This window comes from Polypterus senegalus, chromosome 8, assembly GCF_016835505.1.
Source record: "Polypterus senegalus isolate Bchr_013 chromosome 8, ASM1683550v1, whole genome shotgun sequence".
In the NCBI taxonomy this organism is placed as follows: Eukaryota; Metazoa; Chordata; class Cladistia; order Polypteriformes; family Polypteridae; genus Polypterus; species Polypterus senegalus.
Genome location: NC_053161.1, coordinates 73972394 through 73986938, shown reverse-complemented (window position 1 = coordinate 73986938; position 14545 = coordinate 73972394). Strand labels below are relative to the sequence as shown.

The following is a 14545-nucleotide window of genomic DNA, read 5'->3' as shown; positions in this document are numbered from 1 at the left end:
AACCGAAATATATATCTGAACCAATGTATATATTTGCGAACCTTTTTTTCCTGAACGGCCCCTCATAATATGTATAGGTATATATGTATATGTGTATGTATATGTATGTGTGTATATGTAGGTATGTATATATGTACTGTATATGTATGTGGATGTGTGTGTGTATATATATATATATATATATATGTATATATGTGTGTGTGTATATACAAACCGGATTCCAAAAAAGTTGGGACACTATACAAATCGTGAATAAAAACTGAATGCAATGATGTGGAGGTGCCAACTTCTAATATTTTATTCAGAATAGAACATAAATCACGGAACAAAAGTTTAAACTGAGAAAATGTATCATTTTAAGGGAAAAATATGTTGATTCAGAATTTCATGGTGTCAACAAATCCCAAAAAAGTTGGGACAAGGCCATTTTCACCACTGTGTGGCATCTCCCCTTCTTCTTACAACACTCAACAGACGTCTGGGGACCGAGGAGACCAGTTTCTCAAGTTTAGAAATAGGAATGCTCTCCCATTCTTGTCTAATACAGGCCTCTAACTGTTCAATCGTCTTGGGCCTTCTTTGTCGCACCTTCCTCTTTATGATGCGCCAAATGTTCTCTATAGGTGAAAGATCAGGACTGCAGACTGGCCATTTCAGTACCCGGATCCTTCTCCTATGCAGCCATGATGTTGTGATTGATGCAGAATGTGGTCTGGCATTATCTTGTTGAAAAATGCAGGGTCTTCCCTGAAAGAGATGACGTCTGGATGGGAGCATATGTTGTTCTAGAACCTGAATATATTTTTCTGCATTGATGGTGCCTTTCCAGACATGCAAGCTGCCCATGCCACACGCACTCATGCAACCCCATACCATCAGAGATGCAGGCTTCTGAACTGAGCGTTGATAACAACTTGGGTTGTCCTTGTCCTCTTTGGTCCGGATGACATGGCGTCCCAGATTTTCAAAAAGAACTTTGAATCGTGACTCATCTGACCACAGAACAGTCTTCCATTTTGCCACACTTAGTGTTTATTGGTCTTCCAGCTCTTCATTACGCTCAAATTTACTTTTTCCAGTCTCTTATTGCTACTTGTCCCAACTTTTTTGGGATTTGTTGACACCGTGAAATTTTGAATCAACATATTTTTCCTTTAAAATGATACATTTACTGGATTAAACGTTTGATCTGTCATCTACGTTCTATTACAAATAAAATATTGACATTTGCCATCTCCACATCATCGCATTCAGTTTTTATTCACAATTTGTTTAGTGTCCCAACTTTTTTGGAATCCGGTTTGTATATATATGTGTGTGTATATGTATACATGTATGTGTATGTAACCCGGACACAGACAGACGGACGTCTTAATTTCACCACACACTGTTTATTTACACTAATATTTACAATACTGCTTTTAGTCACGCGCACTCCCCAGTGCCTCTTGCACCGTTTCTCCAAACGTCCAGGCCACACAGTCACAATGCCTCTGTCCTAGCCGCCTCCAGTCCTCTCTCCAGCTCCGTCTCTCTTCCACCCGACTTCCGCTATCGACTGAAGGGAGGCAGCCCCTTAAATAGGAACTCGGATGGGCTCCAGCTGCTTCCCGGTACTCCTCCGTAGCCACACCCCAGTGTGGTGGAAGTGCCAGCTGCGCACCCGGAAGCCGTCCGGGTGTCCCCTGTCGTTTTTCCCCCAGCACTTCCTGGTGTGGTGGAAGTGCTGGGCTCCAGGGATATTCAGGCACCGGGGCGCCGCCTGGCGGTGGCTACGGGTCCCTACAGGGCTGGGCTTCCAAGCCCTTTACCCGAGGCCCCCAACATAACCAGGGGACGCCCCCTCGCGGTCTGGAGGAGGCTCAAGCCCTCCTCCGTCCTCCTATGCCCGGCCGGCTCCAGCACCGCCGGATACCACAATATATATATATATATATATATATGTATATATATATATATATATATATATATATATATATATATATATATATATATGACAGCAACACTCATAACAGTGACAAAACAATTACATTGACAATTATGTTACGTTATTTTCAAAATGTTTCCTTTTCTTTTTCATTACTTTAACACACTACTTCTCCGTTGCGAAGCGCGGGTATTTTGCTAGTATACATATATATGTGATGTGTGTGTGCATTTACAATACACACATATATAGTACTTATCAAAAGTTTTAGAACATCTCAGCTTTTCTTCAAATTTAATCAGTTTAAATACATTAAATTACCTAAAATTGTGAAAATGTAAGCAGTAAATTGCCAGAAGTTTAAATTTAAAATTTAATGCATGTGTGTGTTTGTGTGTGTGTATATGTCCAGCTCCTGGTTCCTCAAGAAGTCCACCATCCTGCCAACTACGTCAGTTGTGGTAATAATCAAGAGGTTTGGGGCACCCTCTCATATAATTGAGAATTGGCTGCTGAGTTGCAAAAATGGTTGATGCAAAGGTCTTTACAGATAAGAGTCCACAACGGACCTTGAGACTGGACCCGGAAATGAGGTAATCAGGCTGTGACATCTTGGGATGAGGTCATTAGGAGGTGGGCTGTTCTGGGCGGAACCAGATGTGACATCTTCTGGGGTGGAAGTGGAGGTGGCATCGTCTTGGTGTCACCCTCTGTTCTGACCGGAAATTACCTTCTTTGGAGACCTTTAGCTGCCTCCCATGTGCATGTGTGTGACTATATATATATATATATATATATATATATATATATATATATATATATATATATATAATCTTATATATATATATATATATATATATATAATCTTATATATATATAATCTTATATATAAACGTTTATGTGTGGAAGTGTGTGTGTGTCTGTCTGGCCCAGAAATGAGAGATGTTATTGGGGTAAGGGCTCCACTTCCGAGGAAACAGAAAACTCGCTTAGCCACTAATAACACAAGCAAGGCCAGCACGTCAGCAAAACAAAACCTCTGAAGAAAGACAAAGTTGCTTAACATCGGCAAAACGGTATCCCTTTTGCTTTTCCTTCCCACTGCTAATGCACAAATGATGCAAGCATGTCGGCAAAACAAATCCTCCGAAGAAAGACAGTCGCTTAGCCGCTAATGCAGAAATGATTCAAGCACATCGGCAAAACATATCCTCCTAGGAGAGAGGTGCCCGAAGTAGTTCCTTTCAGTTACCTGACATCTCTACATTTAATTTTTTTTTCTGACGATTTTAATAGTTTCTAGGACACCAGGCTTTTTACAGCATGGGCTTACGTAGCTAATATATAGGAACATTGTGTCTTATGTATTGAATGACTGGGACAGGTTCAAGGTGTGGACTGATGACGGTACAGGAGATAATTATACTACACAGAGGCACTATAAGAGTGAAATGCTTAACCCCTTCACCTATGGTTCTGCATGTGAGTTGATGGCTGCCGCTGAATTGTTTGGTTGTTGCTTTCAAGTGTACCGAAATGGCCAAATATTTTACACCTTTCGAAACCGCCAATGCCTCTTAAACATCTTAGATTCACAGGTGACGATTTCAGTAGTGGACACTTTGATGTTTATGAATGTTTAAACTCTGAAAAGCTGGATGTGAAGTTCTCGATGAAACCGGTTGTATGCTTACAACGCTTGACAGATGCCGAATGTCACTTCAACACAAATCCTCCAAATACTGTCATTATTGAAACAAACCATGAAACTCAAACCGATTATGACAGCACCAATCCAAGCTGTGAGATTTCAGACAAGATTACTTTTCACATGGCCAACTGTACGTTGCATGCTCAAGAGTATGTTCAGCGCACAGCTTGGTCATATTACAACCGGAGGGCCGAACTAACAATGTGGTATACAAAGAGATCCTTAACAAATAATTATTGGTATATTTTCCTCACTTTAAAAGGTTTAATTTTTTCTTAATAAAATTTTAAGGCAGTACTGCCATGCAAGCATGGGTATTTTGCTAGTATATATATATATATATATATATATATATATATATATATATAAATAATGTGTGTGCGTTGTGGAAAAACAAGAGAGACAAGAAAAAGATTGTCTCCTTTTTCTTAGGAGGGAAAAAATCAAATCAGCAAATCAACAAGACTCAATGTACCCGAGTAGTCACTTCATACTGTGTCCAAGAAGGGACTGATAAGTGAGGAAAGGTGGGCGCTTTTATAGCTTGTGAGGAGGAAGGGGTGTGTCCAACGGGTTGGAACCGGAAGCGAGGTCAGTGATATCGTTGGTTCTGGAAGCAGAGGTGGAGTTAGGCAGGCTTCTGTTCAGAGGATCTGGAGAGGAGAGAGAAAAGGTGTTAATAAACATGCAATAACTGCATCTTTCCAAGTGTGAATCATCAGCTAGACTAGTGAAGGATGGTGGCGGAGCTGGGTGTCAGGCAAGGCAGGTAGAATAGGTGGGTTCAGGAGGCCAGAAACTGGAAGTGATATTATGGGTCTTCATCTGTCAGTCTTCTGCTCTGCAGCAAGAGGAAGAGGAGAGGCATTAAGAGACAGTGCTAACCCCCAACTTGGGGTAGAATTACAGTTTGACGAGCCCTAAAATTTTCTTCCAAGTGAATGTGTGTGACAATAATATATATATATATATATAAATAAATGAATATGTTTGTGTGTGTATATACAGTATATTGTTTGTATAGTGATGAAAGGCGTGGCAGTGGGTAGTACTGCTGCCTTGTAGTTAGGAGACCTGGGTTCGCTTCCCGGGTCCTCCCTGCGTGGAGTTTGGGTACTCCTGTTTCCTCCCACAGTTCAAAGACATGCAGGTTAGGTGCATTGGTGATTCTAAATTGTCCCAAGTTTGTGCTTGGTGTGTGTATGTGTGCGCCCTGCGGTGGGCTGGCACCCTGCCCAGGGTTTGTTTCCTGCCTTGTGCCCTGTGTTGGCTGGGATTGGCTCCAGCAGACCCCCGTGACCCTATAGTTAGGATATAGCAGGTTGGATAATGGATGGATGGATGGATGAAAGGCGAGGATGGCTGGCATCCTGGCTGAGATGGAGAACTGATTACTAGCTTCCAGGCCAGGATGGTTGGTGTCCTCTTTACCAGTTGTTAAGATATAATTAAGGACAGGGATCAATGTCACCTAGCGCCATGTCTTCCACCAGTCGACTGGGTAGTAGCATCAATGGCATAGCTCCCATTTGGACACCACCAGGGCTGAATGAGAGTTATAGTTTTGGAGGTAGCCCTGGTGGGGTATTTGGGGGCCCCTAGAGAGTGCTTTTGCCACCCTCCTCACTATAGTGCTGATACAAAAAGTACTCCCAAATACAGGTTAAAAGGAGCCCTGTACCTCACTTAGGCAAGTTTGATTCAGGAGAGGATTAGAGGAGCAGAAAAGAAGCAGAGAAATAAAGAGGAACAATGATGAGAATTTTTTATTGTGAAGAAGTTTGTATCAAAGGTACTTTGTTTAAATAAAAGGGTTGATTTGTCCCTGCAACTCGTATTCTTGTAGTTGTGTCATGGGCTTGGAGCTTTGCTACGCTTCTCTAGTGTCTACAATATATAATAACATATTCTGCTGTTCAGATTGACAATAACTCTTTAGCAGCAAAGAATTGAAAACATATTTCCTTAAGTCTGTGACATAAATACAGGGTAATTCACGGGCAAGCAGTGAACCTGTACATTTCCCATAGAAAAATAAAGAAAAACAAAGTAAGCTGCTGTAGGCAAAAAACCCACAAATGTATCATACAACCTAATACACATTTTTCTTTTCAGGCATGGTTATTGCTCTGTTTTTAAGAAATTTAAGTTTACATCTAGCAGAATTGTATAAGAGAAAGCTTGTTTTGCTCTAGTCCATTAGACCATTGTTAAATTTAAAATTTAAATTAGATCATTGTTAAACATGGGATAAGGTGGGCGTGAGATATATTGACAATTCCTGTTTAATCATGTGCAAACTAAACATGAATGGGGTAATTTCATCTTGCTTCTGTCTAGTCCCTTTTTACAGTACACTATAATGCAGAAACTGGGAAGATAAACTTCAATGATAAATTCACCACTGAATAACATTTTTATTCATCTCTGTAATTTTGTTTCTGGCCTGTTATCCAGTCTATCCTCTCTTTTTGCTATCAATTGAGTGTTTAAGAATTTTAGTATTAAGAGGTCCAAAATGTTGAACATATAAGTTCTTACTACATAATAAACAAAGGGTCCTGTTTCAGTACATTTCAGAGATAGGTGTAAATAATGCTGAAAGTTTATTTTTCCATTATAACTAAACATTACCATTTTGAACATGTTTTGTAAAGGTCTACCACATTTTGGAAAAAATGAAGCTTCTTTGGAGGAAGTATTAGGGTACTTGGATCATGTGTACTGTGGTCATATCTCCATTGAGACAAGCCAGCTGCAGACAGTTGAGGAAAGGGAGTGGTTCTTTCAGCGGTTTGAAGAACTGAAGAAGGAAAAATTCTCCCCAGAGGAGAGAAGACATCTGGCCAAATTAATGCTGGAGTCACAGGTAAGCTGTTGTAAGTGCCCCCTTATATAGAAATAGGCTCTGTAAATAGAGGATGTCTAGTGCTTATGTGAGGGAGCCTGAAACTGCATTAAACTGGACTTCAAAATATACTTAGACCATATAATGTATAAAGAATACTGTAGTTTGTTTCAGAATAAGTGCTTGAAAAATGTTTGTTACAGAAGTAACCCTTAAATATGATATTCTCAAGCAAAATAGTTTTGTTTTGGACTTTAGCTTACTTTTATTACTAATTAGTTAAACTATCAATATAACAATATAATAGCCAAAGGGTTTTCCTTAAAACTACTGTAAGATGGAGTACTATTCAGTTGTAAAAACCAAGATCACACACCTGGAAAGGAAAAAAAAAAACAAAAACAGGGACGTTTATTTGAAGACAATGTAAAACTAGTTAGAGCCTTGCAGGTGGACCACTTAAAACAGAATGCATCTTTAAAAAGGAAGTAATTACCTTCAATTAATACATATATTATACATCTTAATTATGCACTGTATGTATGTATGCATTGTGGTCCCCGGCTGGGACCGGAGGAAGGCTTGTGCCTCCTCCAGACCGCGAGGGGGCGTCCCCCCTGGTTATGTTGGGGGCCTTGGGTAAAGGGCTTGGAAGCCCAGCCCTGTAGGGACCCGTGGCCACCGCCAGGCGGCGCCCCAGTGCCTGAATATCCCATATGGTACCCCGGCCGGGACGCCCAGGAGGACCGGAGGAGGGCTTGTGCCTCCTCCAGACCATGAGGGGGCGTCCGCCCTGGTTATGTTGGGGACCTCGGGTGAAGGGCTTGGAAGCCCAGCCCTGTAGGGACCCGTGGCCACCGCCAGGCGGCGCCCCAGTGCCTGAATATCCCGGGAGCCCAGCACTTCCGCCACACCAGGAAGTGCTGGGGGGGAAGACGACAGGGGACACCTGGACAGCTTCCGGGTGTGCAGCCGGCACTTCCGCCACACTGGGGTGTGGCTATGGAGGAATGCCGGGAAGCATCTGGAGCCCATCCGGGTTCCCATTTAAGGGGCCGCCTCCCTCCAGTCATTGGCAGAAGTCGGGTGGAAGAGGACGGAGCTGGAGGGAGGACTAGAGGCGGCCAGGAGAAAGGCACTGGAACTGTGTGGCCTGGACATTGGGGTAATCGGTGCTGGAGGCACTGGGGTTTTGTGAGTGCACGAAGACTGTAAATATATTGTTAATAAATGTGTGTTGGGTGAAATATGATGTCCGTCTGTCTGTGTCCGGGCCAGCGTCCACAGTATGTATGTACATACTGTACTGTATATGTATTAAGGATGATGCTGTAGTGCAGTAATTACCTCTATTGCTATAAAGATCTCACATTCAGTCACTGTCTGTTTGGAATTTAAACCTTTTCATAATGTCTGCATGAATTTTCCTCCATATAGTCCTTTTTCCTGACACATTCCCAAAAGACATTTGGGTTAATTAGCAACCCTAAATTGGTCCAAAGGGTTTGTGCCTGAGTGGGCCCTGAACTGGATTGAGAAAATTTGAGAACAGTATTTTATATATTTTCAGCACACACCCAGTGTACACTTTTTTAGGTTAACATGCTTGTTATTACAAATGACATCATCTTCCAAGCAGCCAGTAATATTCTATCAAAATCAATAGAATTCAGATGTGGTCAGGAGATTTGATTTCTCTGACCAATCATTAGATTAGTATAGGCAAGACACATAACTTTGGATCAAGTTGTGATTGTTGGCAACAGGTGTGATTCCAGTATTTCAAACAGATATCTTGCCTGACTTTTCATGCAATACATTATTTAGAGTTACAGAGAATGGTGTGAATAAAACAATCTAGTAAAAAGCAGTTCTATGGGCAAGCACATCTTGTTATAGAGAGAATTTAAAGAAGAATGGTTGGACTTGTTGAAACTAACACAAACACAAAAAAATCTTTACAAATAAAGTGCCAGACCTTGAAGCGTATATGCTAGAGCAACATAAAATCATATCAGGTTCCACTCTAGTCATAAATAAACAGAAGATGAAGTTACAGTGAAGATGTGATGACCAAGACTGGATAGATGAATGTTGGAAAAATGTGACACACAGATAGTTGGTTCAGAATTTGTTATAAACAGCTGATTCATGGATCCATCCTTCTTTGTGCTACCAGTACATGATATTAGTAGTGGTAGTATAAGAATGTTTTCTAGGCTCCTTAATACCAAGTGAGTGTTTTCAGAATGACAGGAGAATACTTATGGATTGTGCATCCCTTTTTAAAAAAATACTTCCAACAATATAATGTGCTACAAAATATGCATCATATCAAGCTGTTTTCTTGAGCATGACACTAATTTTAGTTTAGTCCAGTGATTTTAATTTAGTCCAACACACAGTCCCCAGATCTCAGTCCAATAGAGACTTTTGAATGAAGTGGAGTAGTACATTCACAGCATGTAGGCATGGTTGAAAAACTTTCAAGAACTACTTAATGCTATCAACACAGCATGGACAAAAATCCCAAAATGTTTTATAGTGCCTTGTTGAATCTGTGCATTGAAGAATTCAAGCTGTTCTGGAGTAATCATGAGTGTCATACCTAGTACGAATAAAAAAATCTAATATATAAGTTAGTTTGTTTTTTTGATTAACAAATATTACTTGATATTTTTGTAAATGCTGAGTGTTTGAATAAATAACAGTTTTTTTCAATGTCACCAATCATCAAGTTCTTGTCTGGTCTCCGAGAGTCTATATCAAAATATTAAGACTCTATAAGGTGTGAATTAAGGAAAACTTGTAGCAATGGATGATACATGTCTTAATGACCAACAGAAGCCCAAACTTCCTAAACCCAGGGAATAAGGGCAAGAATCCTCAGGTGGAGTGAACCCCAGCACCATGGTTATGCCCATCTGCTGCTCCTAGGCCCATCTCTATGCCCCACGGCAAGTTCAGTTTCTTATGAACACCAGTAGATGGAGAGGACAAGTGCTGTGTAAACTCCACTGTAGTCAATGCAAAGAATCATGAGAAAATTTCTGATAATTCACTTAGACAATCAAGCCTGGAAACAACCTATAATAAAAACCATGTAAAAAATATATGAATTTATTTTGTGTGTCTCTATCTTCATTACCCTCTTCAAACACAAAATGTAGGCTGTTCTCTAAAGTAACCTTAATGAGTCTGTTAGTGTGATGTGCTTATATTCACTTCATTGAGTTCCTTTATTTTGTTGCTTTTCATTGAATGGTTAATTGGAAAAGTTAACTATTGACAGTACAAATATGACAAATCAAAAGATTACACCAATTAGACAAAAGACCATCTCTTATAAAATGTATCTATTCTCCAAATGATTTTGTCTAGTTTTTTATTAAAGATTACTTGAGATGATGCAAATTAATGTGTAACGTACTATATAACTCTCTAAAAATGTGTAGTAGTTCTTCAAATAAATATTGAATAAAGTATTCCAGATACATTGATTTTCTGTTCTTAGTTAGTTGTATAAACAGGCTTTGTCATTAGAGTAGGACCAACGCTTCCCTCTTTGATCAGCACCGTGGTCGCCGAAACCTCGGCACCCGCTCCGTTCCTCTCATGCCCCCGCCTTTGGGTAAACTTCAGGGACCGCCCTATTAAACTCCTCCGCTGACTTCGGGGCTTCCCTCTGCACTCGCAGCGGGTGTTTCATCTCTTTACATGAGTTCAAGGGCTCACTTCTCCCTTTGTAGGAAGAACTGGCTTTCCTCCAACGATTCTTCCTATTTCTCTGGAGCTTTCTGACAGCTTGAGTCTTCCTATGGTAAAGGAAAAGACCCCTTGCCATCTGCGCCCTTGCAGAATGACCCGAGACTGATGGTGTTTCTGACGGTAGAGCACTAGGACCCACGGCACTTGTCAACCGGCGTCTTGGCTCCACCCATTCCAAGCGATCAGCACCTCGCTTCGTTTCTGCTGTTGGAGATGCAGCAACTAAGTCCTCAAGCCTCCCTTTTCCTTTACGGTATCAGTTATACTCACCTCTACCGCCACAGACCTCCAGCCAAAGATTCCAGCGTCGCACCCTTCCGCCCTATGACGCTCCGTCTGACGTGACGCGATCGCCTTCCTCTTCAGCTTGTCCACACAGACTCGAAGGTCGTGTTCCACCTGCTTCACCATCATCATTAATCGAAGTACCTTTTCCGATATATCATGACCTGCAGGTAGAAAATAATCAACAGCCAGTGAAGGACTTACCATTCTATCGGCCCTTTTCACCGGCTGTGTTTTCTGGAGCTTTCTTCCGGGATCCACCGGTCCCTCCCCTTGCTTAGGATGGACGTTCGCCCGTCCCATCTTTAACCAATCACCGACGGGAACACAGCACACACCGTCCAATCCCTCACTTGTCATGGGGCAGAACTTCCGGTCTTCGGCCATCTTGCCTCTCCCAAGGGAACTGCAACTCTCGCTGCCGTCCCTCTGCCTTGGCTGCTGGAGACGTGGTGGATCCTCCCCTGCCTCTAGCGATGCTGTCCCGGCTTCGTGGACCAGATATGCACACCCCAGCCAGTGACGCGATTCCAGGCAATCTCTTCCGGACCCGTCAGTGGGTGTGCCTACTGCAGTCCTCCAACGACGACAAACGCTGGGGAATCCCCTTCTCCTTTGCCTTGGCTAGCATTCCTCAGTCCCCTCGGGTGGAAGACAGCACTCTGGAGATTCTCCACAGGGCGATTCGCGGAACATCCGCGGTGTGTGTGCGGACCGCCTCCCTGCAGGACGTGTATGTGGCCGACTGGGGTACTGGGCAGCTCACAAAAAATTTATTTGAAGGGTTCCCCGTCTTGGAACAGATAGGAAGTCCCTGTTCGGGCGCCATTCTGAGACTTGCCTGGACACCACCAGTCAGAGACCACATCTTTATAAAAAAACCACACGTTTATTAATCACAAATAATCATAATATAATGCCCTTTGCCCCGGAAGCACTCCGGGCGTCCCTGGCAGGTTCCTCCACCATCTTGCTAAGTGTGGCGGAAGTAATGTTCTCCCGGGTTCTAGGAGGCTTAAGGCGCCCCCTGGCGGTGGCCACGGGTCCCAACGAGTTGGAAAGTCTCTCCTCCTCTCCTGTGCTCCTCTCCTGCTCCAGGGCGGTTGTGTCCTCCTGACCCGGAAGCTTTTACCGCCACCTTCCGGACCTTCTAGGCGTCCCGGCCGGGTAAGAACCCCAGCCGTCTGTGACAACAGAAAATGTTCTCTTCCACCTCTGCTCAGTATCATTTGTCTGTTAGCATGTATGTTACTGAAATATTTACAGAATACAAAATATACAGCAGCATTTTCTATCTCCACTGAAATGGAGAACCCATTTTTTTTTTTACCATTTTAATAATAATAAAGGTAAAATAAATTTGGTAATTATCTTCAGGTTTCTATGTATTGTAAAGTAATGCTACTAATGCACTGTGTGCCTATTTAATGTATCTTGTTTGATATGCCCAGATAGTTTAAATACACTCAAGGAATGAATGTGCCGGGTGTGATAAACAAAGTAACTACAGTTGATACCTCGTTTAGCAACAACATGGGTGATTTGCATATATTTAAAAATTGAGATGGTTTTCTTTGCTATATGACTGCCTTTTTAAAACAATGTAAATAAGTGATTAATATTGTTGGCTATGCAATGTCATTTATTGCCATTTAATTAACTGACTGAATATGGAGCATGATGCCTTTGTTTCAGTAAAAGGATTATTGTCCATATGGTGATCCAAATCAGAAACACTCAGTGCTGAAGCCTCTTCCAAAGCATTGGGCACAAAGTGAGAATCAACCCTTTTAAAGGCTGCTCACACAGCAAATGTATAACAGTTAACTTGATGGACATACTTTTGTTGATATGGGAAAAACAGAATAAACAGAAAACACTCATGTAGACACAGACTGAACATGCACATGACTGATGAACAGTAAACAAGCCTAGGATTCTAGGTCCATATTCTAGAAATGCAACCCACTGTATTCTTCCTTTTTCTAGTGGACAGTGTTACATTAATCAGAGATGAGAATATGGTGTTTTTTTTTAAGAATTAGTGGCTAAGGCATGGTAGGTTTATTTTAACAGTTTGTTGTCAAAATGATCACAGCATACATTAATCTTTGTCTAAAGTGTTGTTACTGTGACAAAACACTGCTTTGCTCTTTTTCATTGTTTTTACTTTGTATCAATATTTGTTTTTAATCTTATATTGGATTGCACCCTCTTAAATATGTTTTTGCTCTTTCCAAACATATAATGTAGTTAAACTGTGTTTCAAAGTGATGATATGCCTCTAGGTAACAGGCTGGCCTTGGGTCTGTTTTAGCAATTAAGATAAATACTAAAATAAGCTTTGCTTTCCTGGAGTGCTTCTTCAATGACTTCTCTTTTATATCTTCACTGTGTCATCATTTTTCAGCCTTATTATATTCCTAACTTTTTGGATCCCATCTTTCTACCCCTTTTGTTGTTCCTGTTGTGCTCAGCCTTTGTTTTGCATATTCCTTTTATATTTCATTGTTCTTGCTAGTGTATTCTTTGCTGCCTATTCCAACCATGTCTTCCCTTGACTTTGAGTTGCTAACTCACATTGCACAGTTTTGCAGATCACTGTCTTTTTTGGCACTATCCTCAGAGTAAACTTGAGTCAAATAATCCTTTACTGCATAAAATTTAGACATTAAGATCAGATAAACACTCTTCTTTCAGCATTTGGACATTCAAATTGCACATATATATTTTTAACTTGCATATAACAGAGAATCCATATTACAAGAAATGTTTTCATAAAAGTATTCAAAACAATTTACATGACACCAAAGATAACAAGTTGTAATTTACAATGAAATGTAGGAAACAGAAGTACTACCTATTAATTTTAAAAAACGTTTTGCTGCCTGTCGTAGTCAGGTAAGTACAGTATATGCTTAAATCTAGAAAAGTAGGCAGACAGATTTTGTTAACCGCTGTTTTTCTGGTTTTATTTTCATTGACAAACTGATTATTAATGTACTCACATATTTTTAATTTACATGATTTCTAGGGGTTTGACCACTTTTTGGCCACTAAGTTTGCTACTGTGAAACGATATGGTGGTGAAGGTGCAGAGAGCATGATGGGCTTTTTCTATGAGCTTTTCCGCCAGTCTGCCTACTGTGGTCTGACAGATGTGATCATGGGTATGCCCCACAGAGGACGACTTAATCTTTTGACAGGTCTTCTTCAGTTTCCTCCAGAGGTAATCAGCATTTTAGATTTTGATTTAATTTTTTTTTCCTCCAAATTCCCCACAGCATGTTTCAGTATTTTAATACATAACCCTACATCCTATGATGAACTTGCTTATGATTTGGAGTGGGTAATTGTTGTATATGGTTATATATGCAATCTGAATTTGTTTATTTATATTGTTTATGTTCCTTGGACAATAACAATGGGCATCTATTTAAATAACTGTCTGTTTAAGTTCATAATTGTTCCATGTGTTCATTTTAATTCTTGTACAAAAGGAAAATACATTAATCAGTTTATGTTATCCTGTACAACTCGTTCTATTGTCAAAACTCATCTTGATTATTTTAAAAACAGGCCATACCCTTTCCCATGCAGTAACTTCTAATATATGTGGGTTGCACTGTTTTTTTATTTGCTTTCTTGTTGACAATTGGCTGTGTCTCTATCCTTTTGTGAACATGATACCAAGCAGATAAGATATCGAGTTAAAATGGCAAAAGCAGATCTTCTTTATGTTCGATTTTTTTCAAAACACTGAGTAATGAGATATTTAGCAGATTGCAGGTGTCTATAAAAATCAGTGTTTAGCAGTAAAATTAGAAATTTACAGAAACAAAATATTGCTGTATTTCAATACTGTGTTATTTTACAGCAGTTATTGCATTATTTCATAAGGATATTGCCAGCTGCTGCCGGTAACAACAGTCACGTGTGTGCTTCGGTTGTCTGTTGATAGCTAGACAAGATTAAGCATACACACAATGTGCAGTCAATGGACAAC

At 40.7% G+C, this 14545-nt stretch overlaps 1 protein-coding gene across 1 annotated transcript in view; it reads left to right on the top strand.

Annotated features, from left to right (window-relative positions):
• The window catches only part of dhtkd1 (dehydrogenase E1 and transketolase domain containing 1), a 98143-nt gene that overhangs the window by 28714 nt on the left and 54884 nt on the right, over positions 1-14545 (top strand). Inside the window, exons 3-4 of the mRNA XM_039761297.1 lie at positions 6296-6507; positions 13574-13768. Coding sequence (XP_039617231.1) covers positions 6296-6507; positions 13574-13768 — 407 coding nt within the window. The remainder of the gene's footprint in view (positions 1-6295; positions 6508-13573; positions 13769-14545) is intronic.